Raw genomic sequence first — 26,472 nt, 5'->3', positions numbered from 1 at the left:
GGTTTATGTTCAGGCTGGTGAGTTTTTCTAGAATACCCGAGTGAGGAATGGTGTCAAAAACCTTGGCGAGATCAAGGTGGGCTGTGTGAACCACCTTTCCCTCGTCTATGGCCTTGGTGACTGTCTCGAAGAAGTCAACCAGGTTTAGTAGGCATGATTTGCCCTTAAAGCCGAACTGGGTCGGGCCAAGTGTTTGGAGGTTCCCAATGTCTTAATTAGTTATTAATGTGTTAATGAGTTCCATGATGATGCGCTCCATAGCCTTGCAGACCAGGCTAGTCAGGCTTATGGAGCGGTAGTTACCAGGGTCAGTTGTGGCCCCTCCTTTGTGGAGCAGAATAACCGTTGCTGTGCGCCATTCTATGGGCACGTAGCCTATGAAGAGGCTGAGGTTAAACAGCATGTTTAGGTGGGGCGTTAGTTCATTCTGTAGTTCTTGCAAGACGCAGCCTAGGACACCATCTGGCCCCATTGATCTGTGTTTTTTGCTTTTGAAGGGGCTGTTTTCACCTGTGCTTCTGTGATTTCCAGGACACTACACTTTTCCGGTATTGTTGTGGGCCCTTTTGAAGGTGAGAGGGAGGTGATGTTTGCACTGAATCTATCTGCCAGGATGTTGGCAATATCAGTAGGTTCAATATATTTTGTGCTATTTTGCACTAGCTCAGAGCATATCTGCGAGTTGCCACTTAGATTCTTGACATAGCTAAAGAAGGCTTTGTGGTTATCTTTCGAATCCTTGGCTATTTTTTTTTCGAAGTTAGCCTTGGATGATTTTATGAGAGACCTTAGTTTCTTACTGATGCGGATCAGGGATGTCTTTCCTTCTTGGGATTTGCTTTTTTTCTGAACTAGTTTCCTCCTCCTGTTGTATAACCTGCTTATGGCAGGGGTCCACCAGACTGGTTTCCTTCTCTTAGGGGAGTGAGTCTTGGTTTTGCTAGGAATGGCACGATCCATGCATCCTTGTAGGTGCTCATAGAGTGCAATTGTAAAGGATTCTGCATCTTGGGCAGTGTTATCCTTTAGCATGGGGGCTATGAAACTTACCACCTCTGCCTTAAGTAAGGTGAAGTTTCCTTTAGAAAAGTTTTTTACTGTAGTTTCCTTGGTTGGGAGTGGTGGTGGGGTGTGGACATCCAGGGTGATTAGTTTATGGTCTGGACATCCAGGGTGATTAGTTTATGGTCTGATCTAACCAGTGACGGGTTGACCTCCGGTATGGAACACCTGTCGCCCATGTTGGTGATGACCAGGTCCAATATGTTGTGGCCTCTGGTAGGGGAGTTTACCAGCTGATCCAGGGCATTTGAGTTGATAAATTCCAGGAAGCGCTGAGCCTGGGAGTTTGTACTCAAGCAGTTTTCCCAGTTAATGGTAGGTTAATTGAAATCGCCCAATATCAGGGTGTTCGGTAGGACCTTCATGTTTTCCAGTGTCTCCAGAAAGGTGGAGTGGTGGTCCTGGGTCATGGAGGGTGATCTGTAGCAGGCCAAAATTTGCACTGCAGATTTGCCCGATGTTAGTTGCACATGGATGATCTCAGAGGTATCATGCTATGCTGCGCCACTAACCTGGAGGTGTGAGTATCCTTTATGTATATGGATGCACCCCCTTCCTTTTGTGTTTCGGTCCGTGTTCTTTGGCCGAAATGTGTGGAAGGAGTTGTAGCCCAGTAGTGCTGGAGTGCTCTCTGGAGCCTTGAACCTGGTTTCGGTTACTGCACAGATGTCGATGTTCTCCATACTTAGGAGTGCTTCGAGCGCATGCATTTTGAGATTTAAACTCTTGGTGTTGAGTAGCATAACCTTCATTTTTTTTACTTGTGCTGTTTACAGTGGTGGGTTTGAATTTTGAGCCTTGCCTAAAAAAGGCAATATGGAGCAGCAAGAGCCTTGGCCAGTATTTGAAAGCCAAGGGGTGACACGTGCAAGCTGTCTCTTGCGAAGCAACGCGGCTTGTCGAGCATGTCATCCCAGGCTGACAGACACTGGATCCCCTTTGAATGACACCAGAAGCTTAGCCAGTTGTTGAAATTTATAATTTTTTCTTTATACTGAAGTATCATTCTTAGTGAGGGCAGGATGCTACTCGGGGTCAGCGTCATACCTGCCTGGGCTACATGATCAGAGAGCTCTTCCATGTCTCTTTTCATGTAGTCCAGGGAGGCACGTCTCAGGTCATTCACACCAACATGAACAATGACAGAGTCATATTTGTTCTTGTTCTGGAGTGACCTGAGTGCTTGTGTTATGTGGTGGATTCTGGCTCCCGATAGGCAGCTAACAGTAACCTTCTCCTTGTCCAGCCTAGTGAGTGGGGCGTCAGTGTGCCTGACTATTGAGTCACCTATTACTAGTGTGTTAGGTATGTTATTTCGCCTTAAGGGCTGTGACTGTGTGGCACATTGATTTTGTGTTTTATGTGCTGTCTGGTTTGTGACAGGAGGTGCAGGTTCTGTGGAGCTCTCTGATGCTTTTGCAGGTTTTTATTTAGAGCCTCCGAGTATGATTTTGTGTATTTATATGTATTTTTTGCCAGTGCTGGTTTAGTAGGTCTACATGAGGCTGAAGGTGTGGTGCAAGTGCTAACCTTCTCCTCATGACAGTCTGTTCCAGTCTTGGATGGAGAGACCTTAGCCTCCAGTTTGGCTGTATAATTGCATCTCTGGCATATTTTAGTGTTTTATGGTAGGAGGAGAGGGCAGTCTGTGTACATGGGGCAGTTGTAACATTGCCTCAGGATACCCAGATTCACCAGCTGGATTGGAGAGTACACCTGAAGTTGCCTTTTGGTCATGCCTGAATAGCAGGGTGAGCTGCGTTTGGTTGGTGAGGGGTGGATAAAGAGCCTTGCCCTGCTGAGCAGTCAAGTGTCGGGGTATATTAGTGCTTGCTATTAGGTATGAGCAAGTGCTGGGCTGTAGGATGCTTTTTGAGTGCTTAGGTTGAGCGTTAGACTAGTTTCAAGTGAAAAACTGAAGAGGAGACTTAGTGGAGCCAGGAATTTAACCCTAGCTAACCGATGCTGCCCGACGCACAAAACCATGCAAACGCGGTTTTTAAACTACTAACTTCTGGGATGGAACCACTCCTCCAGGGACAGATGGCTGCTCAAAGTTCCCCTCGGGAGATAAAGGACTTTAGTACTACTACTGCTAGCTGAACATGGGTCATATGAAGTACAGTACAGGCTTTACCTGTCTGCAACCATAGGACCTGGCACCCCACACACATACTGCTAAACAATTTCTCTACAGATTCATACTTATCTTTGTGAATTATAAGCCTTACTCAAACACAGAAGTCTGAGATGGGACATATGAAACAAGTAGACAAAAGCCTATAAGGCACGAGTACATACTCTTGTCAAAAGTACAGAACACTCAATTATCAAAGTATGGCTCAAGTACACAGGACGTTAAAATTCAGAGGGTCTGCAATGACCTACAAAACAAATGGAAATGATCACACCAGTCAGCACTTCTAGCACACTTGTACCCTTCCCAAGTTGGTAGCAGAAGCCGAGCAATCCACAAACTGGAAGAACAAAGTACAAAGTGTGTAAGATGAGAAAATGTCAGGCAAAGGTGGTATTAGGGGACAAGAGGCCATATAAAACATGCTGCCAGTATCACAATTAACTAATGAAGTGTGTTCTCAGGTATTCACTTGTCTTCCTTCAAGCACGACTTTTGAAGGCTGTTGAAATCTCATGTAGGAAACAGAAATGTCAAAGATGAATACAGCTCCTAGTTTGCAGTCATGCAAACTTGGTTAGCCAAAGACCTTCTGTGTTAGCCTGCACTTCAGAGAAGTAGATACCAAACAGGGGAGGTCCCAGGACTGAACCCTGTGGTACTCCACTTGTCACTGGTTTGAAGTCAGATTTGGAGTCTGCAACTTTTACACTATGGGTTCTGTCAGTGAGCCAGTTGGCAACCCACCTTGTGATGTAGGGATTTATACCTAGTTTAGTGAGTTTAGCTATAATTCCAGAATGGGGGAATGGTGTTGAAAGCCTTGGCAAGGTCAAGATAGGCTGTGTGAACCATCTTACCCCCGTCTACGGCTTTGGTGACTGCCTCAAAGAAGTCAATCAGGTTCAAGAGGCATGATCTGCCTTTCACAAATCTGAACTAGGTGGGGTCAAGAGATTGGAGGTTACGAATGTCTTTGTTTATGAGTTCCATGATGATACGTTCCATGGCCTTACAGACTAGGCTCATCAGGATAATAGGGCGATAGTTCCCAGGATCAGTGGTAGTTCCCCCTTTGTGGAGTGGGATAACTGTTGCTGTGTGCCATTCAGTGGGCACAAAGCCTGATGTGAAGCTATGATTGAACATGGTACTTAGGTGGGGAGCCAGTTCATTCTGAAGTTCCTGTAAAAACAGCCTGGGATGTTGTCCGGTCCCATGGATGCTGTGCTTTTGGCTTTAAAAAGAGTGCAGCTTTTACATGTGTAGTTGTGATTACAGGGACTCTGCATTCTTCCTGTATAGATATGGGCCCTTTAGGGGGTGAGAGCGGGGTAAAGTTAGCACTGAACCTATCTGCCAGGATGTTGGCAATATCAGCTGGTTCTGTAATTTTCATGCCGTTGTGCTCTAAAACTCAGAGCAGATCTGGGTGTTGCCACTTAGATTCTTGACATAGCTATAGAATGCTTTGTGGTTGTCCCTAGAATCAGTGCCGGTTTTGTTTTCGTAGCTAGCTTTGGAGGATCTTATAAGGGATCTCAGCTTCTTACGGAGGCAGCTCCTCCACTCATGTGATTTTACTCTCTTTTGCAACAGTTTCTTCCTTCTGTTGTAGAGTTTGTTTATGGCAGGGGACAACCAGATTGGCTTCTTTTTTTTTGGAGGATAGCATCTTGGTTCTGTTTGGGATAGCGCGATCCATGCACTCGTATAAGTGCTTATAGAGTGCATTTGTGTAGGATTCAGCAGTTGTACCTGTATTGTCCATCTGCATGGGTGTCATGAAGTTTGCCACTTCTGTCTTAAGAAGCATGAAGTTGGCTTTGGAGAAATGTTTTACTGTGGTTTCCTTAATGGAGGTGGGGGTGGGGGCGGGATGTGGATATCTATGGTGTTCAGCTTATGGTCAGATATTACCAATGAGGAGTTGACTTCACATGTGGAACACCGGTCACTCATGTTGGCAATGACTAGGTCTAGGATATTGTTGCCCCTAGTGGGGGTGTGGATAAGTTGATCCAGGGCACTGGAATTTATGAATTCCAGAAAGCGTTGAGCTAAGGAGTTGGTACAGGAGTAGTTTTCCAAGTTAATGGTGGGGTAGTTGAAATCGCCCATTATTAGGGTGTTTGGATGAATCCTAATACTTTCCAGTATATCAAGAAAAGAGGAGTGGGAATCCTGGGACATGGTGGGGGATCTGTAGCAAGCTACAATTTGGATTGCAGTTTTGCCCAGAGTTAGGTGCACTTGGATAACCTCGGATGCATTATGCTGAGCAACTAGCCTGGAGGCGTGGATATCCTTAATTAATATGGACACACCTCCGCCTTTGGTGTTCCAGTCCAGGTTAGATGGCCGAAAAGTGTGATGTGAGTTATAGCCTGGTAATGCAGGGGAGCTCTCTGGAGCCTTGAACCAGGTCTCAGTCACTGCACAAATATTGATGTTCTTCATTTTAAGGAGTGCCTCGAGGGAGTGCATTTTGAGATTTAGACTTCTAGCATTGAGTACCATTACCCTCAGTTTTTGCTTGCCTGTTCCTGTTATGGCGATGAATTTGTCATTTGAACCTCAACTAAAAAGGCACTATAGGGGTGGCAAGAGCCTTAGCCAGTATCCGGAATCCCAAGGGTGACAGGTACAGGCCATCTTTGGCAAAGCATCGTGGTCTGTCGACCATGTTGTCCCAGGCAGACAGATACTGGATCCTTTTAGAATGACACCAGACGCTTAGCCAATTGTTGAAGTCAATAATTTTGTCTTTGTACTGCAGTATCATTCTGGGCGATGGCAGGATGCTACTCAGGGCTAGGGTCATACCTACCTGGGCTACAAGATCAGAGAGCTCTTCCATGTCTCTTTTCATGTAGTCCAGGGACGTACGTCTCAGGTCATTCACACCAACATGGACAATGACAGGTCATATTTGTACTTGTTGTGGAGCAACCTGACTGCGTGGGTTATGTGGCGGATCCTGGCACCCGACAGGCAGCTGACAGTAACCTTCTCCTTACTTAGCCTGGTGAGTGGGAAATCAGTGTGCCTGACTATAGAGTCATCTATGACTAGTGTGTTCGGTACATTGTTTTGCCTTATGGGTTGTGGTTGAGTGGCACACTGAGTCTGTGGGCTATGTGACATTTGGGTTATGTTGGGGGGTGGAGGTTGCTTGCGTTTCTGCTTTGGAAGTCTCCGTTGCTTGAGCAGATTATTACTGAGAGCCTCCGTGAATGTTTTTGTGTTTCTATGTGTGGATTTTGGTAGTGTAGGTTGAGTGGGACTATGTGATGTGTGTGGTGTGGTGCAAGTGTTTACCTTCTCCTCTTGACTGTCAAGTTCAGTCTTGGTTGGAGAGAGCTTTATCTCCAGTTTGGCTGAATAAGTCCATCTCTCACAAGTTGTGATGTTGGGTGGTATGAGGAGAGGGTTGTCTGTGTACATGAGGCAATTGCTACATTGCCCCAAGATGCTCAGATTCATCAGATAGACAGGAGAGAACACTGGGAGCTGACCCTTGGACATGCCTGAATAAAAAACTATTTTCCTCTAGACAAGTGAGGAAAGTGAGTACAAGAGCTGTTTTTCTCTAAGCAAGTGAGGAAAGTAAGTACAAAAACTGTTTTCCTCCAAGTAATGAGGAAGGTTGAGTGCTGTAGTAATTTGTAGCGTATTTAGTGCTTACTGTTAAGTGCCATTAATTTCTCTTGTTGACATCAATGGACCAATAGGGATGAAATTCTGACAGTGGTGACAGCGATCCAATCCCACTGAAAAACAGTCTGTAGTCATCCTAATCTAGGCAGAGGTAGATGCAGGTACACTTGTAGACTCCGCACACATAGGCCAGTGGACAATAAACTCTCCAGTGCCACAGAGTGCCACATGTTAGGCAGACCACTGAACTGGTAACAGGTTAGGAAAAAGTGGGAGACAACAGGGCAGTCATGCCTTTGACCCAAGTGTATGAATGTGGTACAAGGGTGCAAAGAAACAAAGTCCAGACTGTGGATGATTGACATTTTAAATAACAGCTGGAAGAAAACATAAGAGAAAAAACAAAGGAAGGAAGAAACAGAGGAAATCAAAACGTGAAACAATACTAATTTCATGAACTTTAATTGTACTTTGACTTAGGAATAGAGTCCATTCCTGTCATGGTATTAGAAACCCAAAACATTTGGAGAAATTAAAAAAGAGGAAATATATTTAATCCAGTGTGTCAGATTTTTCAAAGTAAGATCATCTTCTGTCAAGTACGACTGCCTGGATTGTGATGTTTGGCACAAATCTTCTTATAAGGTCACTATGTGGTTATGAAACCCTGGCAGATACAAACTCCAAAATGGAGTCTGGAGTTTAGATATGGGTTATATTTGCCTAACCAACTTAAGGCAGTCCAACAATGTCCCCATAATGGACAGTAAATATCTTTGGCCTCAAAACCTTTCTACTGCCACTTCAGAGACAGTTTAGTTTATGGGTTCCTCCATACAGCATTAAAAAGGAAACCTAGCCTGTTAAATGAAAATGTTTGGATGAACTTACCACAGTATAACCTCATCAAAGAATTAAATTAAACTCTGGACTTCTGACTCAAAGTTCAGTTCAGAAATTATTCTGAAATGAAAAAAATATATTCCCAAATCATGTCTAAGAAGGCATTCTTGCCTTTTGGCTGCCTTTTCTGATAAGATACATAACTCCAAGTCATCATGTGAACCTGTACTGTTGAGAAGAACGGTCGAACATCAGAACCCTAGATATAAATCCTCTAACAAGGGGTAGCCTGTGGTAGGGGAGGAAGCCACAAAAATGTAGCTAAGAATGGCTTTATGAAACTGCATTAGAAAATATTTTGATCCTTGTGCCTGTGGTGACTATATGCATATAGTGTGTACAGTTTTGCAGAACAAACACAAAGCATAAAGAATGAAGTATAAAGCATGAATGATGTCAGCTGATGAAGTGAACAATACAGAACATGCTGTCTTATCCCATGTACTGTATGAGGTAGGAGATGTATAGGATTCTGCTCTTATCTACAGAGCACTAACAACCAAATAAACAACGTAACCACTGAGCTGAATTAATCGGTTCTCTATTAGAACCTCAAAAGTCCACTTACCCGAATACGTAAATGCCAACATATCTTTATCGAACCGCGAAAACATCGACTGTCCTGAAGCGCAAAATCTGAAATGTCGAATCGTCATGGTTGGCCTTCTGTGGTATAGATTCGTAAGGTAAGTGTGAGATAGTTATGGACCTTAGGGTTAGGGAGCGGGTTAAGGTAAGTGCATAGATGGTAATGTATGTCAGATTTAGTATAGGGTTGGAAGTAGGGTTTTGTTAAGTGTATGTGTGTGGATTATTTATTTTGTTTGGGTATAGCTTCTTAAAGTAAGTGTGAGATAGTTACGGACCTTAGGGTTAGGGTGCGGATTAAGGCAAGTGCATACATGGCTGTATATGCAAGATTTAGTTTAGGGTTAGAAGTAGGGTTTAGTTTAGGGTTAGAAGTAAGGTTTTGGTTAGTATATGTATGTGGTTTACTTATTTTGTTTGGGTAGGTATTATGTAGCGTGTAGTGGTTTGGGACAACTATGACGGTTCGAGTTTTTGAATTTCACAGTTTTGGGTGTTCGGTGTATTCCCAGTTCACGGAATATGTGTCAGTGTTTATGTATTCGGTGACTAGGGCTTTCGCAGTTCCAATATAGACCCGAATTAATAAACACCTTTGGCAGTGCAACAAGCAGTCTACCATGCTACATGGTATTGAGTAGCAGTAAAATGGAATACAGGTGTACAATGGATACATCTTTTGTAGTAGGAAATGTAATATGAAATTCCCTGTGTTGTGTAATGGCCAGGCTCAAATGTAGAACTCAGAAGGTCTCAGAACAAGCATTGACAAGTCAGTCTCAGGGAACCTATCCTTTTCCTTTTGCTGAAATGCCGGATTGCCTTGAAGTGCCTGGGCATGATGAATAGCATCTCCGTGAAAGATCCAGACATTACTGCTTGAAAAAATGTTCAACTCAAACCAATAGAGGACACAATACACAAAACTCCTACTGCACAGATCAAAATAAACATTTATGCAGGGAGAAAAGCCTTTTGCAAACCCCGCATTGAAGGCAAGTACACTACATCTCTTACATTTACCAACTCCAGAATTATGCAACAGTGAGGAAAATAAATCTTCCCAAAAAGAGCAATCCCACAGTGCCAATGTATGACATAACATGTGATCAATAGTGATTACAAACCCTTGTATGCTGCAGTAGAAATAGATTAGCTGGTCTATGACTGCATACAGAGAAGCCAGACCAAACACCAGCATGAAAACATTATCTTGAATGGTGAGAAACAAAATGTTAACCAGTTCACCAAAGCTCAGTATTTCAGCAACATAGATTATGGGTATAATTGCATGCAGATAGTAAGCAGTTACTCATTGTTTACTTAAAATTATCAACTAGTGCATTAAAGCACATAATGCAATCATAAAGGTAAACAAACATTTCAATAAATACAGATAACATACATAAAAAACAAAAACAAATTTACAGCAACATTCACTCTAACAAACACCAAAGATCAAATCAAGACAAGTCAAGGCTTTATTTATGTTCCCAAGAGGTTGCCCTTAAACTAGTGAGGTAATGGGCGTATATGGCTTTTCTACAACTTGCAGAGTGTAAACTGAATGAGACCACCACAGTGAAGATGCATTTCCCAATAGCTGTTTGCCATAGTGTGTCCTGATGGTGATTCCTTTCTTTTAGGAGAGTTCTGCCTTCCTTATGGTTGTGTAACCATGGAATTTGTATACATAAACTTGAAGTGCAGGGTTTGCCACCCTGCAAAAAAAGCTTACATTTAATATTCAGACAGATTCATTTCTCAACCAGTTGTGTTAAGTGAGCTGGATCCTCAGAGTTTTAACTCATACAGGAGGCAAGGGCACCTTACCACAGAGTAAAGCAAATTCAAGAGCTCCAACAAAAATATGTCAAGTATGAACAAAGAGCAATCCCATGCTGGCATACAGATGTAGTCTGCAAGGGGTAACTGCCATGTCAAGATCCACATAGCTCCACCTGTTACCTGGAACAAATATTCGGTCAACCCCATCCTGAAACATTACACACAGATCACTACAGTAATCCAACGAGAAATTCATAAGAGCATGCACCAGACAAAGAAGGCTTTCTGAAGAAGTCAAATGTGTGATACATGTGAAGTGGAAAAAATATCTGAAAACAGACGGTACCAAAATTTAAGGGTCAATATGTTATCAAGTTTTGAAAAAATTCTGCATTCAAAAGGACAACTCCCCAGCTCTCCAGTATCAGACCACTGGAAGAACAAAGATATAACCTTATACCTCTATCTGGCTTATATAAGCAATAGTTTGCAAAGCACATATTCTTTCCAAACTGTACCATATCTGGTACAATAATATGAAAAGGTCATTCCACCAAATGTTTGATCTAGCAGAATAACGTATATCGTAAATGTCAGACCACAAACACTTCCATAACAAAAGACTTTTGCTACAAGCAGAAAGTTGCAAGTCTAGAAGATAAGACGTTAGCTGAAATAAACTACATAAAAATCTAATTTAAATTAGTTGTTCATGTGAATGTGTCTCTACATAGTGGCTAGGAGAGCAGATGGTTGTAAAAACAGGATTAAAAGCATTTCTTTAAGAATTATAACTATAACTTTGGACTTCATATTTTGAACGATGAGTGTAAAGGAGTGCTTTTCAAGTGTCATTTACAATCATACACTTTGTAGGACACATTTGTGGTAAAATTGAGGTCTAAGTGCCCAAGATCACCTCTGGTTGAAGTAAAACACAAGAAAAGACCATCTGTAAGTATTGAAAAGCCATTATGTGAGGTAAGAAACACTTACTCTGCTTGTCAAGTTGCTCTCTAAGTGCTTGCACCCACTGGTTGCACAGTTGTTCATTGTTGCTACAAAACTTTACTTCACTGCACCGCCAGCGGTGCTGTCGTGCCCTTCTCACAAAATACACTGTGAAGATAAGGAAAAGATTTTACAAATTCTAGGCATCTGATTTTTTGCATATTCTTGCAAAACCATTACTACCCGAATATGCATGGTTAACAGATGTGGTTACTTTAATCTGGATACAAATAAACTGAATAAGCAATTAACATGATAAATCCACTCTAGTTCATAAAAGCTACTTTTTTAAATGTATTACATTGACCTGCTGTATTTTCATAACCAATACAAAATGAAAAACTAAACACATTTGGAAAATACTGTTTTGGCAACATTTTCATCAGTTTGTTTACCCGTCAACTTAATTTTTTCAGTTTTTGGACCAGAAGTGCATATGATTTAGCATACTTCTTGCACTTGTATGAACACTGTATAATACACACAAAATAAAAGCCAGTAGCATATTTTAGTAAAACAGTTTGTCAAATAATAATTTATGGTTATTACCTTAGAAAAAACATACTTCCCTGAGTTCACTTCATCAAAAAAAAATCTCATTCTTGTACAAAGCAGTAACTTTGGACATGATTATATTACATGGACAGAATGGGGGCTGGGACTGCCCCCTACCTCAAAGCATTTTTCTATTTCTTTTTATTTTTCTAGGTCAAATGCTATTTCAGTTTACTTTGTTAGTCAACATGGCACTTGACTTTTTCACTTCAGATTATCTGATGCAAACCAAACTAAAGATCTAATAATTATGCAATTAAAATCGCAAAATGCCTGTCCACACATATATTCTGACTGCTCAGGACAGTTACAAAAAGAACCATAACAAGCATATAACAGCAGAATATATGACATTTCCTTACACCTTCCGGAAGACAAATGTTTCTTTCATGTATCTTAGTCAGAATTTCCTCTAGCCTCTTGTTGTATTACTGGTCTTTAGCATGAATTTATCATCAACTGGATTTCATTCAGTAGATCACACTATCATTTTATTGCTTTATGCAGGAAAAGGTCAATCGGGGGATTCAGCAACCCACAAGTCACTCCATCTCCCATCCAGAAGCACAAACAAAGACAACTGCCTTCCAAAGCATAACCAAGAAGAAAGAAAGGCTTTTAACTCCAGGGAAATGAAAATATAAATGGTAATCAGAATCCAGTACAAGTCCTGGATACTATCTAGGCCACATCCCAACTGCCCATTATATGATGCTTTTAACTGAAAGCTTAAGTGCTCGAGTGCTTAAGGAATATATATTAATGCCGCTACAGTGGCATCGTGGGGATAAAGCCTTAACTATGGTCCAGGCAACCAGGGTTTGAGCAGTGGCTCAGAAGACTGAGCGACAGGGAGGGATGGACATGCCTGCCCTTAGTAGGAAGGCAACTGATGCTGCTCCCCAAGGGAAGGCATTATCCATAGAGGGGAGTTGCCCTCAGACATAACTGATGAGCATGGGGGAAGGCGGGAAACGGAAAGTGAGTAGATCATATAAAAAGAAATGCACACCCCCGACGAAGCACAGAAGTCTGAGCTCCTAAAACAGCCTTGGATCTATGACCACCCCAGCAAATGATGGAACAGTGTGGGGGGGCTAACAGAATGGTTGGTAGACCCAGTATGATGAGGCCTGAGGGGACCAAAAAAAATATAAAAAAAAGATGTGAATAAGTTTGCACAATTATAAACAGTACATGTAACAAAAAACTTTTTTTTTGCGGGCGGGGGGATGGACCAACAAATACACTATTTACTTTTTATTCTCTTTTAGCCCGCGGTGGTGGTGCTGCGGTAGCATGGTCGCCTCACAGTAAGACACTGTCTGGTTCGATTCTCAGCTAGAGCGTCTTCTGTGTGGAGACATGCGTGAATGGGCGTGCCTTCGTTGAAGGTTGTGCATCAGGGCTGGTAACTCGGCACGTAAAAATCAACTACCAATCATTAGCGGAGCAGAGTACCGCTGTGGCAACCCCTAACCGGGAAAAGCCGAAAGACACAACCAACTACAACAACTTTTTATTCTCTTTTAAAGGTCAGCAGATAAACAGCAATTAGCGTCAGGCAATGAAAAACTCATACTTTCTCTAAAGGTTGTGTGCCCAAAGACATTAAAACAGTTCAAGCAACAGTGTTATCACTCCAATAACATAGGAGCAACAGTACTCAAGAAACTACCTCAAGTGACTACGCTTGTCTAACTGCACCTGTGTCACACGAAGCAGCTATGTAATCAATCAGCTGAGTGCTAGTCAGGCTTATGAAAACCTAAAGTAAGGTCAAAGAAGGAAAAATATATGGATGCTTTTTTTACTAAATTAGATCTTACCAAACTGCTATAGTTATAGAAGATCCTACAACTCTTTACCCATTCAGCTAATCTGCCAATAATTTTCGAATTTAAAACATTTAAATATGATGGGCCTAATTCCAAAAGACTTGCTCTCAGTGTAAGTGATTATTTACACTGACAGCATGCTGAAAGCTGGTCTTTTGGAATCTAGCCTCTGTTGTAAGCCTGTTTATAGTTGGGCCTTGCACCATATTAAGTCACTTACACTGACAGCAAGTCTTTCTGAACCAAGGCACACTTCACTGAGAGTAACTGTTTTGGAATCTGGCCCTATATTGCAAAAACAAACAGAGCAACATAAACACTCTTTATTTTTCTTTAAAACTATTACTAAAGACCACGATAAATTACTACAACAAATATTTTGTACATAATTCATTCTTTAAACCTCCTGCCTTTAATGTTTTGTATGTATAAATAAACCATGTTTCCCTTTTTAACAAAACTTCTGAAACATTTAAAAATAAATCTGGATTAGGCCATATATATAATATTGCATATGTTAAGTTTAAATCTTGCCTCTGGTATACACTATCAAAATATGCTACTATAGGACTAGTAACCACTATTTTTATATTCCTAACATGCTCTTGGATCCTTTTTATAACCAGCATTTTGTTTGACCTATATAGCACTCACAACAACAAAACAATCCATACACCCACCACTGCTTCTTGGTAGCAGTTCTTACTCTTACAATAAACAAGAAATACATTATTAACACAAGTTCCTGACCTGTGATCCAAGATTTACAAATAATACACCCTTTACGTTTTAACTGTGGTGTATCCTGCCTTGAAAAATAACTTTTTCTGACCCTAGGCTAGGGGAATTCCTGTATGAAACTTTCTAATAACTGTTTTACATAAATGTTTAATTAATTAATTAAATCTAATTAATTAAATTGACTGTTTAAATAACTATGACGAGACCTGTCTGGTTGGTTGTTTCTCTTTAAACTGTACTGTATCAGTCTTTAGGAACTCTGAAGGTGAATGCTGAAGCTCTAGTTCATAGAAGTTAAATAATGAATTTTTATGTTGTGCAGTTTGTTTTTTGTTCCTAACAAAGGCACTACAATCACAGCCAGCTCATAAATGCAATGATGTCACACTGTACTGGAAAGATGTCATCCGAAATCCTAATATAAGAAAATAATGGAAGTGGCTTGGCTTGACTTGGCTACTGGCTTACTTTCCCTGTCAAGAGCAAATGAGACATTGAGGAAAATGGTTTCTTATCCATGTATCTCGGCTGTATTGTCTAAATGAACAGTCTTAAACTGAGGCACTATACTTCCCTTACAAATGTCAGGAAAAACAGAGTATTGCGACATAGGGCTTAACAGTGGCACACCTCCAATAAATTCAGAGAGATTTCTGAAGTAAAGTAAGCCATCCAACAAGAGCTTAAGGTGTAATCTGCTGACCCAAACAAAGAACTGCCTTACCATTACACTATATGTGGACCTGAAGAGTATGAGATAAACTTCAAGTACTTCTAATACCCACACAAGCAACCCAGCCCAACAAAGAGGATCAGATCTACTGTAGAATGCAAGTCTTGAGGTAGAGTTTACATTTTCAAAAATTCTCCATGTTATAAAACAAGATAAAATCTCCTAAAAGATCTTCCACTACTGGGAACAAGAACACTAGGAACTAAGCTCTTTTAGGCTGCTACAATAGGCGTCTTAACTCAAAACTTCACCATGTGACAAGCGTCAGGGAAGAAAGGATGAAGCAGAGGGAAAAAGAAATGCATCATTCTGAACGGTTTTCTTTTCATGAATCAAAACGTCCAAAGTATACAAACTAAAAGATGTACTAAAAAGAGTTTCCAAGCCAATACTCAGTTTTTGGCACAAGGGAATTCTGTAGCTGCTAGGACTTCCTGCTCAAGGTTGGGCCTTCTACCTGAGCAGATTATCTTATGATATTTTGTTTGATGTCTGCATAGTACTCTGATTTTTTTAGTTTACAAAGCCACATGAAACTTATTAATTCTGTGGGCACCTGACTCATTTCTTTAATAATGCTGTAGATAGTCAGATTCTCTTACTTTTGCTGGGGCCTCTGGGTCTACTGACTCTTATGGGATTCCCCAAATCTCTGAGCATTTCATGTATTTGACTTGGGAATTCAAAACTTAAAAAACAATGCTTGATTCATGTTCCACAGTTTCAGTCAGATGCTTGCTTGCAGCCCACCATTGCCTGAGCAAATTAATGTGAAAGGTGCACTGTATGGAACAGAATGTGGGTAAGAAGGAATAATGTAATGATTTTATTATTATTATTGCATTGCCTTAACATAGGGAAGTTTATGTTTTTAAATCAATTTTCCTAATGGATACACAATATTTTTGACAATGAGAGCTAGTCTTCTCCACGTTACATTATTGAATATTTCTAGCTACTGCTGATGCTAAATTACACTCAAACAGCGTAAATGTAATTTAGTACTACAGTGTCCATGGCAACTTGCTTATATCAACTATACAGAAATTGGACAATCTATGTGCCACCTAGATACACATATACTTACCATTTGTACATGCATGAGTATATGATCAAACCTGGCTGGAATAAGTTAGTTAGCCAGAACTGTATCACAAATGACTGAAGAGGTACTTTTGTAAACAATAAAGAACAGACCCAGGAAAGTACAGTTGTATACACTTACCATAAATGTAGATGTTAGAGTGTATTCACTGTTGCACTCATCACATTTGGGTTATCCCTGCCAGGGTAGCCCTTGGCCGGCCCGGATACCAGAGGCTTAGTATTTCTGCGTTGGTTGCTGTTGCTTCAGGACTGATGTCAGGCCATCAGCAGTATAAAGTAAGGCAGCCGACGCCATTACATCAGTTTTTCTTGCCCTAACCTGTCAGGAGCTCCCAAATGGGACCCAGGTTCTGGTGGAAGAAGCCCACCAGTAGAAAGTAAATACCAATATGAAACTTTGTAAAGAAAGAGAAGAAGGGAGATGGAGCGAAGGAAAAGTACAGTTTTGTACCTACCATAAATGTAGATGTCCGATAGGTATGCATCTGCAGTCCTAACATATGGGTTGTCCTGCCTCAGGCATCTGGCCTCGGCTGATGTCGCACTTCACCCGATGTCATAGCTGCTGTGGTATAAAGGCATCAGCCGACGCCATTTTCCTCAGTGTTTCTTGCCCCAGATGCCAGGTGCCCTCTAGGAAGGCTAAATTTGGATAAATGCAAATAATTCCAAACAGTAGAGAGCAAAAATAAATATATATACATATATACAAACAAATACACCATAATAAATTCCCCAGCTAGCTAAAAGAGGGTAGGTACCTAGGAATACCACAGAGGGAAGGATGCAGAGGCATACCTATCGGACATCTACATTTATGGTAGGTACAAAACTGTACTATGTCCTTCAAGGATGCATCTGCAGTCCTAACATATGGGTAGAATACCATAGCCAAACTGGGGAGGAGGCACTAAGATAAAGATGGTGTAGTCAAGATCCCTTGCAACACAGCAGTTGCAAAACCTGCTCGATCTGGAGTATAAAGGAAGGTTATAATGCTTGGCAAATGTATGCAAAGCTGTAGTGGTGGCTGTAGCTCTTGTGGAATGAGGTCTGATATTTTCAGGAGTTGTCTTTCCATGAAAAGAGTAGCAAAATTGAATGCAATTTCCTATCCATTTTGAGATTGTCTGTTTTGAAATTGCTTTTCCTTGCATTCCTCTTGCATATGCTACCAGAAGTTGGTCAGTTTTTCTGTTGGTCTTAGTTCTGTCCAGATAGTAGCGTAATTGTCTGTGCACATCCAAGGTATGCAGCAGTCTTTTAAATGAATCGCTTGGTTCAATGATACTCTGGAGACCACGTTGGTTCTCAGAGACACTCTATCCTGATGGAAGATAAGGAAGGGCTGTACTGCCATTAATGCCTGTAATTCAGATACCCTTCTTGCTGAAGTGACTGCTAGCAGGAAAGCAGTTTTCCAAGACAAGAACTGTAAGTCTGCTGTTGCTGCTGGTTCAAAAGGGGGAAGTGTTAACTTTTCCAACACAAAGTTGAGATCCCATGTAGGTAAAGGTGGTTTCCTTGGAGGCTTTACATTTTTGATTCCTCTCAAGAACTGCCTGAGTAGAGGATGAGAGAAGACAGGAGGATCCATGTTGTATTCTGCTGAAATTGCTGATGCATGAATCTTAATGGAGGAGTAGGACAGGCCATTGTGGAACAGTTCTGCTAAGTATTCCAGGATGTGTGCTATGTTTGCCAATGAGACATTTTCTCCCTTTGCTGCACTCCAAATGAGGTATCTTTTCCATTTAGCTGAATAAGTTTTCCTTGTGGAGGGTATGCAAGCCTCCAGGATAATGTCCTTAACCCTCTGAGATAAATCTGGGTTATTTTGTTTTATGCAATATTCCAAGCAGCTAGCTGCAGTGTTTTCAAGTTTGGATGTAGGATCTTGTAGTTTTCAAGTTTGGATGTAGGATCTTGTAGTTGTTCTGTGTTAGAAGTAAGGGACATAGAGGTAGAGGCCATAGACATGCTTCTCAGTAGCGGGTACCAATGTTGCCTCGGCCAGTCTGGAGCTATCAGGATTACCCTTGGCTGATCCTCTTTGATCTTCAGTAGGACTTTGTACATCAAAGGAAGAGGTGGGAATGCATATGCTGTCAGGTTTTTCCAGCTGAAGGAAAGGGAGTCCACCCTCCAAGCAAGTGGGTGGTATGCTCTTGTGCAGAATCTCTTCAATTGGTGGTTGTGTGGGGAGGCGAACAGGTCCATCTCTGGTAGTCCCCATTTCTTTGTTATGGTTTTGAAGATATCTGGATGCAGCATCCATTCGTGAGCATCCGTGGTAGTTCTGCTTAGGGTGTCTGCTAGTGAATTTTCTTTTCCTGGTACAAATCTGGCCTGAAGTTGAATGCTGAGATTCAGGGCCACATTCCACAGGTCCATTGCCATCCGACATAGAGGATATGAGTGTGTACCTCCCTGTTTGTTGATGTACCACATGACTGTGGTATTGTCCGTTATCAGCAGGTGACCTTGTTGAAGGAATGGAATGCCTGGATTGCATGTTTCACTGCCAGCATCTCCTTTAGATTTATGTGTAGATTCAGCTGGTCTTGGGTCCATAGGCCTTGTATGCACTTGTCCACCATGTGTGCCCCCCAGCCTAGGTCTGAGGCGTCCGTGGTGATGGTCTGGCTTGGATGAGGTTTGTGGAAAGGCAGTCCTCTGTTCAACTGACAGGCCTGAGCCCACCACAGGAATTCTTGCTTCAGGCATGGAATGATTGGAATCTGTGCTTCTAGACTGTGCTTGTGTTGAGACCATACATTCCTTAGGTACCATTGCAATTTCTCATATGCAGCCTGGCATGAATCAATATTATGCAGGATGCCATGTAACCCAGGGCTTGCAGGACTTTCCAGCTGAGTTTGTGTTGTTAATGTCATGAAATAGACTGGTAGTTGCTTTTGTTTTTCTTCTGTGAGAAAAGCCATCTGAGTTGATGTATCCAGTTCTGCACCCAAGAATGTTATCCTTTGAGATGGCACTAGTCTTGACTTTTGCATGTTGACTGTGTATCCCAAGGCTTGCAACAGTTGTATGACCTTTTCCAAATCTTTTGTTAATTTTTCCTTGTTGTCCGCTTGTATTAGGCAGTCGTCCAGGTATGGGTAAATTTGAATTCCCTGAAGCCTGCAATGAGCAATTACTGATGCCAGGCATTTTGTGAATACTCTTAGATAAGCCAAAGGGCAATGCTGAGAATTGATAATGCTCTGATCCTGCAAGAAATCTGAGGTGTCTTTTGCAATCTGGGTATGCCTCCTTGAGATCTAGAGTCACCAGTCAAGACTCCTTGCCCAGCATGGGAAGAAGTTGCTGGAGGGTCAGCATTTTGAATTTTGAAACAATGAGGTATGTGTTCAGAGCGGACAAGTCGAGAATAGGTCTCCATTGATTTTCTTTTCTTGGTACAAGGAAAAGCCTGGAGGAAAATCCTTGGCCTTGTTCCATACTTCTATAGCTCTCATCCTTAGTAAGTTGTTGATTTGTCTTAGAGCCCTGTTTTGGCTTGATGGTAGGTTTGGCATTCCTCTCTTTTTTGGTAGAGTGTGGAAGTGAAACCTGTAGCCTTTGTCTATTGTTTGTAAAGTCCATTTGCCTCCTGTAATGTAATGTCAGTTGTTGGAAAATAAGGCTAGTTTTCCACCCAAGGGTGCTTCCAGTTGTTCCCTGGTAGGCAGAATCAGGGCCAAGTCATTGTGTCTGTCCTGTGGAAGTGGTTGTAGTTGAATCTGTGGCAGTACTTCTCTTATTGGTAGGTTGCCACTGGGCACCCCTAGACTGACCTCTGCCTCTTGGGCATCTATTTCTGCCTCTCTGTGCTCTGGAGGTGTCTGGAAAGGGCCAATTTCTGCTAAACCTCGGAGGTTGAACTTGTAAGAAATCCTTGACTGTTTGGACAGATTTTGCTTTTTCTTCCACTTTCTTTAGAACCTCCTGTGCAGGGGAGCCAAACAAACTTTGTTTCTCCATAGGACCATCTAGGAGTTTTGACTTAACATGATCTGGTAAGGATTGTTCTTTTAAACAGGCATGCCTTCGAATCACTGTTCCAGTCATAGCTGATCTAAAGGAAGCCTCCAGTGCATCATAGCCACATTTTAAGAAATGGTTACTGACCTGCTGAGAGTTATGTACCAAATCCTGAAGGGACTTGCGGTCTATAGGTTCAGGAGAGGACAGTTTTATTTAGCTGGTCTAACAAAATTCCTGGTACTGAATCATGTGAAATTGACAGTTTAAGGCCCAAGAGTAGCAGAAGTATAAACCTTTACCCCATCTCTAATGCTCTAGATTGAGGGTTTTTGGCAGAGGCAGCTGCCACAGCTTTAGGGCCCTGTGAAATGGTTTCAGGATCTGCAATAGGAGCCTTATACAAATGGTAGTGTGTGTCCGGGACCCTGTAATATCTGTCAGGCTTGGCAGGGGCCGGAGGAAGAGAATCAAGGGCAGTACAGGCATCATTATATGCATCATCAACAACTGTTAGTACTGGAGGAATGGCTAAAGGCCTATGCTGTGATAAGTGTAAAAAAGTCCTTAGCCTTTTCCTTGAATCTGAAAAATCCTGGCCCTGCCATTGAAAGTGTTCCCTCAGCATGTAAGGTTTCCCCAAAAGAAAATTCTTCAGGAGGAGAAGCAGAAGGAATGGAGTTATCTGCATCAGAATCCTCATAAGGGGAATATGGGCCTTCCTGAGGGTCTGAAATATCTGAGTCATCCGAGGAATAGTCTGTAGAAACAGGTTCCGGGGGTTCAGTCTTAGGCCTCTTATCTGGAGGGGGTTGAGAGGGCCTGTCTGGGTGAGGTTGGGATCCCCTGATCAAAGAAATGAGATCCTCAGCCAGGCTGAGCATTTGGGAACTAGAGGTAGGCCTGTGTGAGGGAGTTTTAGCAGGTAAGGCCTTAGAAGACTTAGCTGCTTTAGCCCTGGAAAAAGCCTTGATAGACATAGATGCAGGGGGTCTAGCAGCCCCACATGCAGGGGTAGATATGTCTAAAGGAATAGTATCTGACAAATCCTGGGTGCCTGCTTCTGTAGGGGTAATTTCAGTAGCAGATTCAGCCATGCTCTGTGAGGTCTCGGCTATCGGAGGCATGCGTCCTTTTCCTGCGCTTTTAGCTAATTGTGTTAGCTAATTGTGTAGTCGGAGTCTAAACGTTGAAGGAAGCACAGGCTAAACAAGCTGATACATCGTGGTCCGGGCCTAAACAAGGAAGGCAGTAAGAGTGGAAATCCTTATGAGGTATTTGTTTCCCACAAGTTAAACAATTATTTACTTTGACATCGGCTGAGGCAAGAAAGAGTCCCCAACGGGTACTTAGCTTTTAGAAGTCTTCGTAGTAGAAATCTCTGGATCTGACCGACCGGCACTTACAGCTTCTGCAGAAAGACTGGGGAAAATGGCGGCTGATGCCTTTATACCACAGCAGCTATGACGCCGGGTGAAGTGCGACATCAGCCGAGGCCAGACCCAGACTTTGGAATCCGGCCGACCGAAGGGCTGCCTGAGGCAGGAAAACCCATATGTTAGGACTGCAGATGCATCCTTGAAGGACATCCAGGACTGCAACAGTGAATACACTCTAACATCTACATTTATGGTAAGTGTACACAACTGTACTATGTTCTTCGTGTTTCACTGTTGCAGTCATCACATTTGGGTTGATTCCCAAAGCTGAGGAAATGGGTGGAGGCAGTCAAAGAAACTAGGGGCTGGCTAGGATTCCCTGCAAGACTGCAGAGGCAAACCCTGCCCTGGATTTGGAGAAGAGAGGCAAGTGATAATGATTGGTAAAAGTGTGAACAGATGTCCAGGTGGCAGCCTCCAGGATGTCCCTGGTGGGGACTCCTCTGAGGAAAGCTGCTCTGGTGGAGTGAGTCCTGACCCCCATGGGGGGAAGCTTTCCATGCTGTTTCTAGCAGAAACTGATGCAGTGTGCTATCCATTTGGAAATGGTTTGTTTGGAGATGGCTTTGCCTTCTGCCCCTGTAGCAAAGCTAACCAGCAATTGATCAGACTTTCTGAAGGATTTAGTCCTGTCTAGATAGAATCTGAGCTGTCTGTGCACATCCAGAGAGTGCAGAATCTGTTCCCCTTTGTTCTGGGGATTAGGAAAAAAGGTGGGCAAATGAATGGATTGGTTAAGAGTCACACTGGACACCACCTTGGGCATGAAGGATGGGTTAGTTCTGAGGGATACCCTGTCAGCATAGAAGATGATGAAGGGCTCCACAGCCATGAGCGCTTGCAGCTCGGAGACTCTTCTGGTTGAAGTGATGGCCAGAAGGAATGTTGTCTTCCAGGAGAGAAATTTTAGCTCTGCAGAAGAAGCTGATTTGAAAGGGGGAAGGTGTTTAGAATGGATAAATCGAAGATGGGGCGCCAGGTCCCCTCTTTTCTGGGCACCAGAAAATATCTGGTATAGAAACCTTGGCCTATCTGTTCTGCAGGAATATGCAATACTGCCCTCATAGAAAGCAGGAAAAGGATTTGCTTTTGAGTCCCTGCCCACTGGCCCACTGGTTTGGAGGTAGATCTCGGAACCCTTCTAGGGCTGGAAGGGTATGGAACGAAAATTTGTATCCCTGAGACACTATTTTCCAAACCCAGTGGTCGTTGGTAATGGTGGCCCCGGTGCTTGCGTGAAAGTAGAGTTTTCCTCCTATGGGTAAGTGAGGATGGGGGAGGGGAGTCATTGTGAGTTCTTACCATAAGGGGGTGGCTTAGAACTCCCTGTTTTGAAATGGAGGTAGTCCACTGCTTAGGTCTCTGCATTCCCTGTGGCTGCTGCCTGGGGGGTCTGGTTCCCCAGAGCCTAGGCTGGACTGGCTTGTTGGGAGCAGGAAAGGACCAGTGTTTGGTGGGACAATGTCTGCTGAACCTGGATGGCTGGACCTGTAAGAAATCCTTAACTGTTTGCATAGATTTTGCTTTTTCTTCCATCTTTTTTAAGACCTCTTCTGCCTTAGTGCCAAATAAATTGTCTTTGCGCAAGGGGGCATCCAACAATGTAGATTTTACATGGTCTGGCAAGGGCTGTTTCTTAAGCCATGCATGCCTTCTAATGACAGATCCAGTGACTGCTGCCCCTCAAGAAGCTTCTAGGGCATTAAAACCACAGTGCAAGGTGTGTTTAGTTACTTGACTTGCAGAATGCATTAACTCTTGTAATTCTTTAGATTTTGCCCAAGCAGGAAAGGAAGACATTTTTGTTTGAGGAGTTCCAGGGTATGTTGCTGAAATTTTAGCATATGGAACTGACAATTTAGTGCCCTGACAGCCAGAGTAGCTGAGATGTATATTGAGGTGTATACTTTTTTTTACCCCATATGTCTAGTGCTTGGGAATCCGTATATGAGGGGTTGGGATTCTTAGCAGAGGTTGCTTTAATCCATTTAGGCCCTTGAGAAATTACCTCCGGGTCAGCAGTAGGATTTTTGAAAAGAAATTTGTGTGAGTCAGGGACTCTATAGTACCTGTCTGGTTTTCTGGGCACAGGAGGGAGGGTGCCAGGAGTCAAGCTGGATTCCAGGAAAACATCATCTACAACATCCAGGACTGGGGGGGATGGCCAAGGGTCTGTGCTGTGGAAGATCTAGGAATACTGAGTCTCTTTTTAGACTGAGGGTCATCTTGACTTTCCCACTGGAAATGCTCCATTAATGTATGCAGAGTTTCCCCAAAGGAAAAATCTTCTGGGGGACAGGATGAGGGAATGGAATCCTCTGCATCAGAATCCTCATAAGTAGAGGGGGGTTGCATGTCTTCATATTCAGATGCATCAGAGTCATCGGACTCTTCAGACAAAACTACAGGGGACAGATCTCTTTTCCTTTTGGAGGGGTAGCTTGGCTTCCCCTGATCAGCATAAGGTCTTCTGCCATTTTAAACATTTCAGACTGAGGCAAGGAAGCCGGTGCCTGAGGGTGGGTCACCTGTTTCTTGGGTGTGGTTCGTACCCTGGGCCTAAGAAACTCGGTTGTTTTCGAAAGAGTGGTAGTCATGAAAGAAGACGTCGGTTTGCATCGAAAAACAGTAGTGCTAAGGACTTCCTCGGAAGCCGGTGCCTGCTCAGCAGCTCCGGACCCACCCAAGGTAGACACGACCACAGGATCCTTAGTCAAATGAATGTTTTGCAGCATACCAGACTTCGAAAGGGTCTCAGTAGTGGCCTGCGAATCCACAGAAGCGGGCAACAGGGGCTGCGAAAGTGCCTCACTGAGGACCAGAGAACTGACTACTAGCTTAACGGAAGCATCGTCGGAAGGTTTGGACCTGTACAGTCTGTCTCTGTCTTTATCTTTATGTTTTTTAGGAAGATCCAAGATCTGCTGTTGGATGCCTTACCAAAACCATATCGGAATTCGAGGACTGTAAGCAAAACTATCTAGCTACAATAAGGGCCTGATGGATAGTTCTGCCGTTGAACAAAGCACAGAAGCAACAATGGTGGACGTCGTGGTCTGGGCCTAAACAAGTGATGCAGTAAGAATGGAAGTCTCGGTGTGGTATTTGCTTCCCACAGACGAGACAATTATTAACTTTTTCTGACATCGGTTAGTGCAAGAAAAAAGGATCCCCAATGGGGTACTTAGCTTTAGAAGACTTCAACTTCAATTTGGTAGACGAAACTCAGGTAGTAGCCGACCTGCACTCGTGCAAACTGCTTCTGCTTCGGGTTCCACAGCAAGGAAGACAGATGTAATGGCATCGACTGCTTTCCTTTATACTACTGACGACCTGACATCAGTCCTGAAGCGACAGAAACCAATGCAGAAATACTAAGCCTCTGGTATTCGGGCCTGCCGAGGGCTACCCTGGCAGGGATAACCCAAATGTGATGACTGCAACAGTGAAACCTGAAGAACATCTGTTCCTTTGGAGCTGATCAGTAACAGGAATATGCAAGCCTGATGCTGATGGGGCCACTCCGGCTGAATAGATGGATAAAACCCAGACTATAGCCCAACCAACCCAAGTTCAATTAGCAGCTCAGGCAAATGACAGAGCAGCAGGGAAGGATGGGCATTACCATTCCTTGGGAAGAGTCCAGTAGGCATGTTTGGAAATAATCCCTGGTGGAAGCTTGGGATATCACTATCAGGGGTTATGTCCAAAGGGGGGAATTAGATGGGGACTTGGCTGAACTGCCATGGAGGTTGGGCGAAAATTCACATGTACAAATTAAATGTCTTCCCTCGGACTTTATCACTGTAGCTTGAATGGAAGAAAGACAGAGGGTAGGTCATAGGTAACCCTCCTTCCCAGCTAGAAGATGGACAGCATGACCTCCAGGATGCTCTTAGAATCCTCACTGGTCCCAGCTTCAAAACACAGCACTGAACTGGGGGTGAACAGGAGTGCCAGTAGACCCATTGAAGGATGGTGAACTGGGGCAACTGTCAGAATGCAATAAGGGGGAAAAAAACAAGGCTGACGATGTGAAAGGACAAAGGTAAGACTAACTACCCTGGTACAGTGCAATACAGACGTTTGTAATGAAAGAGCATCTAAAAGTCCATTCCTATGCATACAGTTTGACAGAGAAACTTGTGAGAAGCAACTAAAATAAAGAAACTTATGGACTGGGGGGGGTAGGTGAATAATGAGTGGGTAGGCATTGGAATTACAACAGGAAATGACAGTGCTGACTAAACAGTGGAAGAAAGTGTAGAGAATGTGAAAATATAGGCACCACTATGTTGCAGTCAAAAGAATACCAGGTAAGAGATTCCCCAGTTGAAACTTGTTGGGAGGACCACAAAAGCTAGAGTCCCTGCTAATATATTTATAAGTGTGCATCACCACACAGCACAACAATCAAGCAGCTACATATAGGTCAAATCATTCCACTTCAATTTATTTAAAAAACTACCATCTCCCTCTATCCTACCATTCTTACCCAAATAGAAAGTATAGTTGTGTAAAATCTTACTATAATAGTAGATGTACCTCTCCTCACTATTGTACCAGGGTAGCTACTCTAACTTTGTCTTTACATAAGGGATCTCCTGCCAAGGATAGCCCAACATCAGACCAGTATATGAAAGCTTTTAGGTCTCACAGATGCTGTATGTCACATGTATGCTCCCCATGTAAGGCACAGAGCATAATGGTGAAATGCAGACGCAAACACTCAGAACTGAAATGCCCTAGGAGGAACAGAATACCCTCAGGGACAAACCAGAACTTGTATATCCAGAAGGAAAGAAAAGGGCAGAAGGACAAGGAATAAGGGTCACTCAGCCAGGAGAGCAACACAAACACAGGGCTAGAGCTGGAAAAGAGGGGGAAGGAATGACAGACTGAATATGGCAACAGTGACGAGAA

At 42.8% G+C, this 26,472-nt stretch overlaps 1 protein-coding gene across 1 annotated transcript in view; it reads right to left on the bottom strand.

Annotated features, from left to right (window-relative positions):
• Nucleotides 1-26,472, bottom strand: part of CERK (ceramide kinase) — a 606,813-nt gene that overhangs the window by 534,132 nt on the left and 46,209 nt on the right. The window contains exon 3 of the mRNA XM_044087264.1: nt 11,135-11,257. Within this exon, the coding sequence (XP_043943199.1) occupies nt 11,135-11,257 (123 nt within the window). The remainder of the gene's footprint in view (nt 1-11,134; nt 11,258-26,472) is intronic.

The sequence above is a fragment of the Protopterus annectens genome, chromosome 11.part0 (assembly GCF_019279795.1).
Source record: "Protopterus annectens isolate FY-2018-M chromosome 11.part0, PAN1.0, whole genome shotgun sequence".
In the NCBI taxonomy this organism is placed as follows: Eukaryota; Metazoa; Chordata; order Ceratodontiformes; family Protopteridae; genus Protopterus; species Protopterus annectens.
The sequence above is the reverse complement of the archived record's forward strand: the minus strand, read 5'-3'. Positions and strand labels throughout refer to the sequence as shown.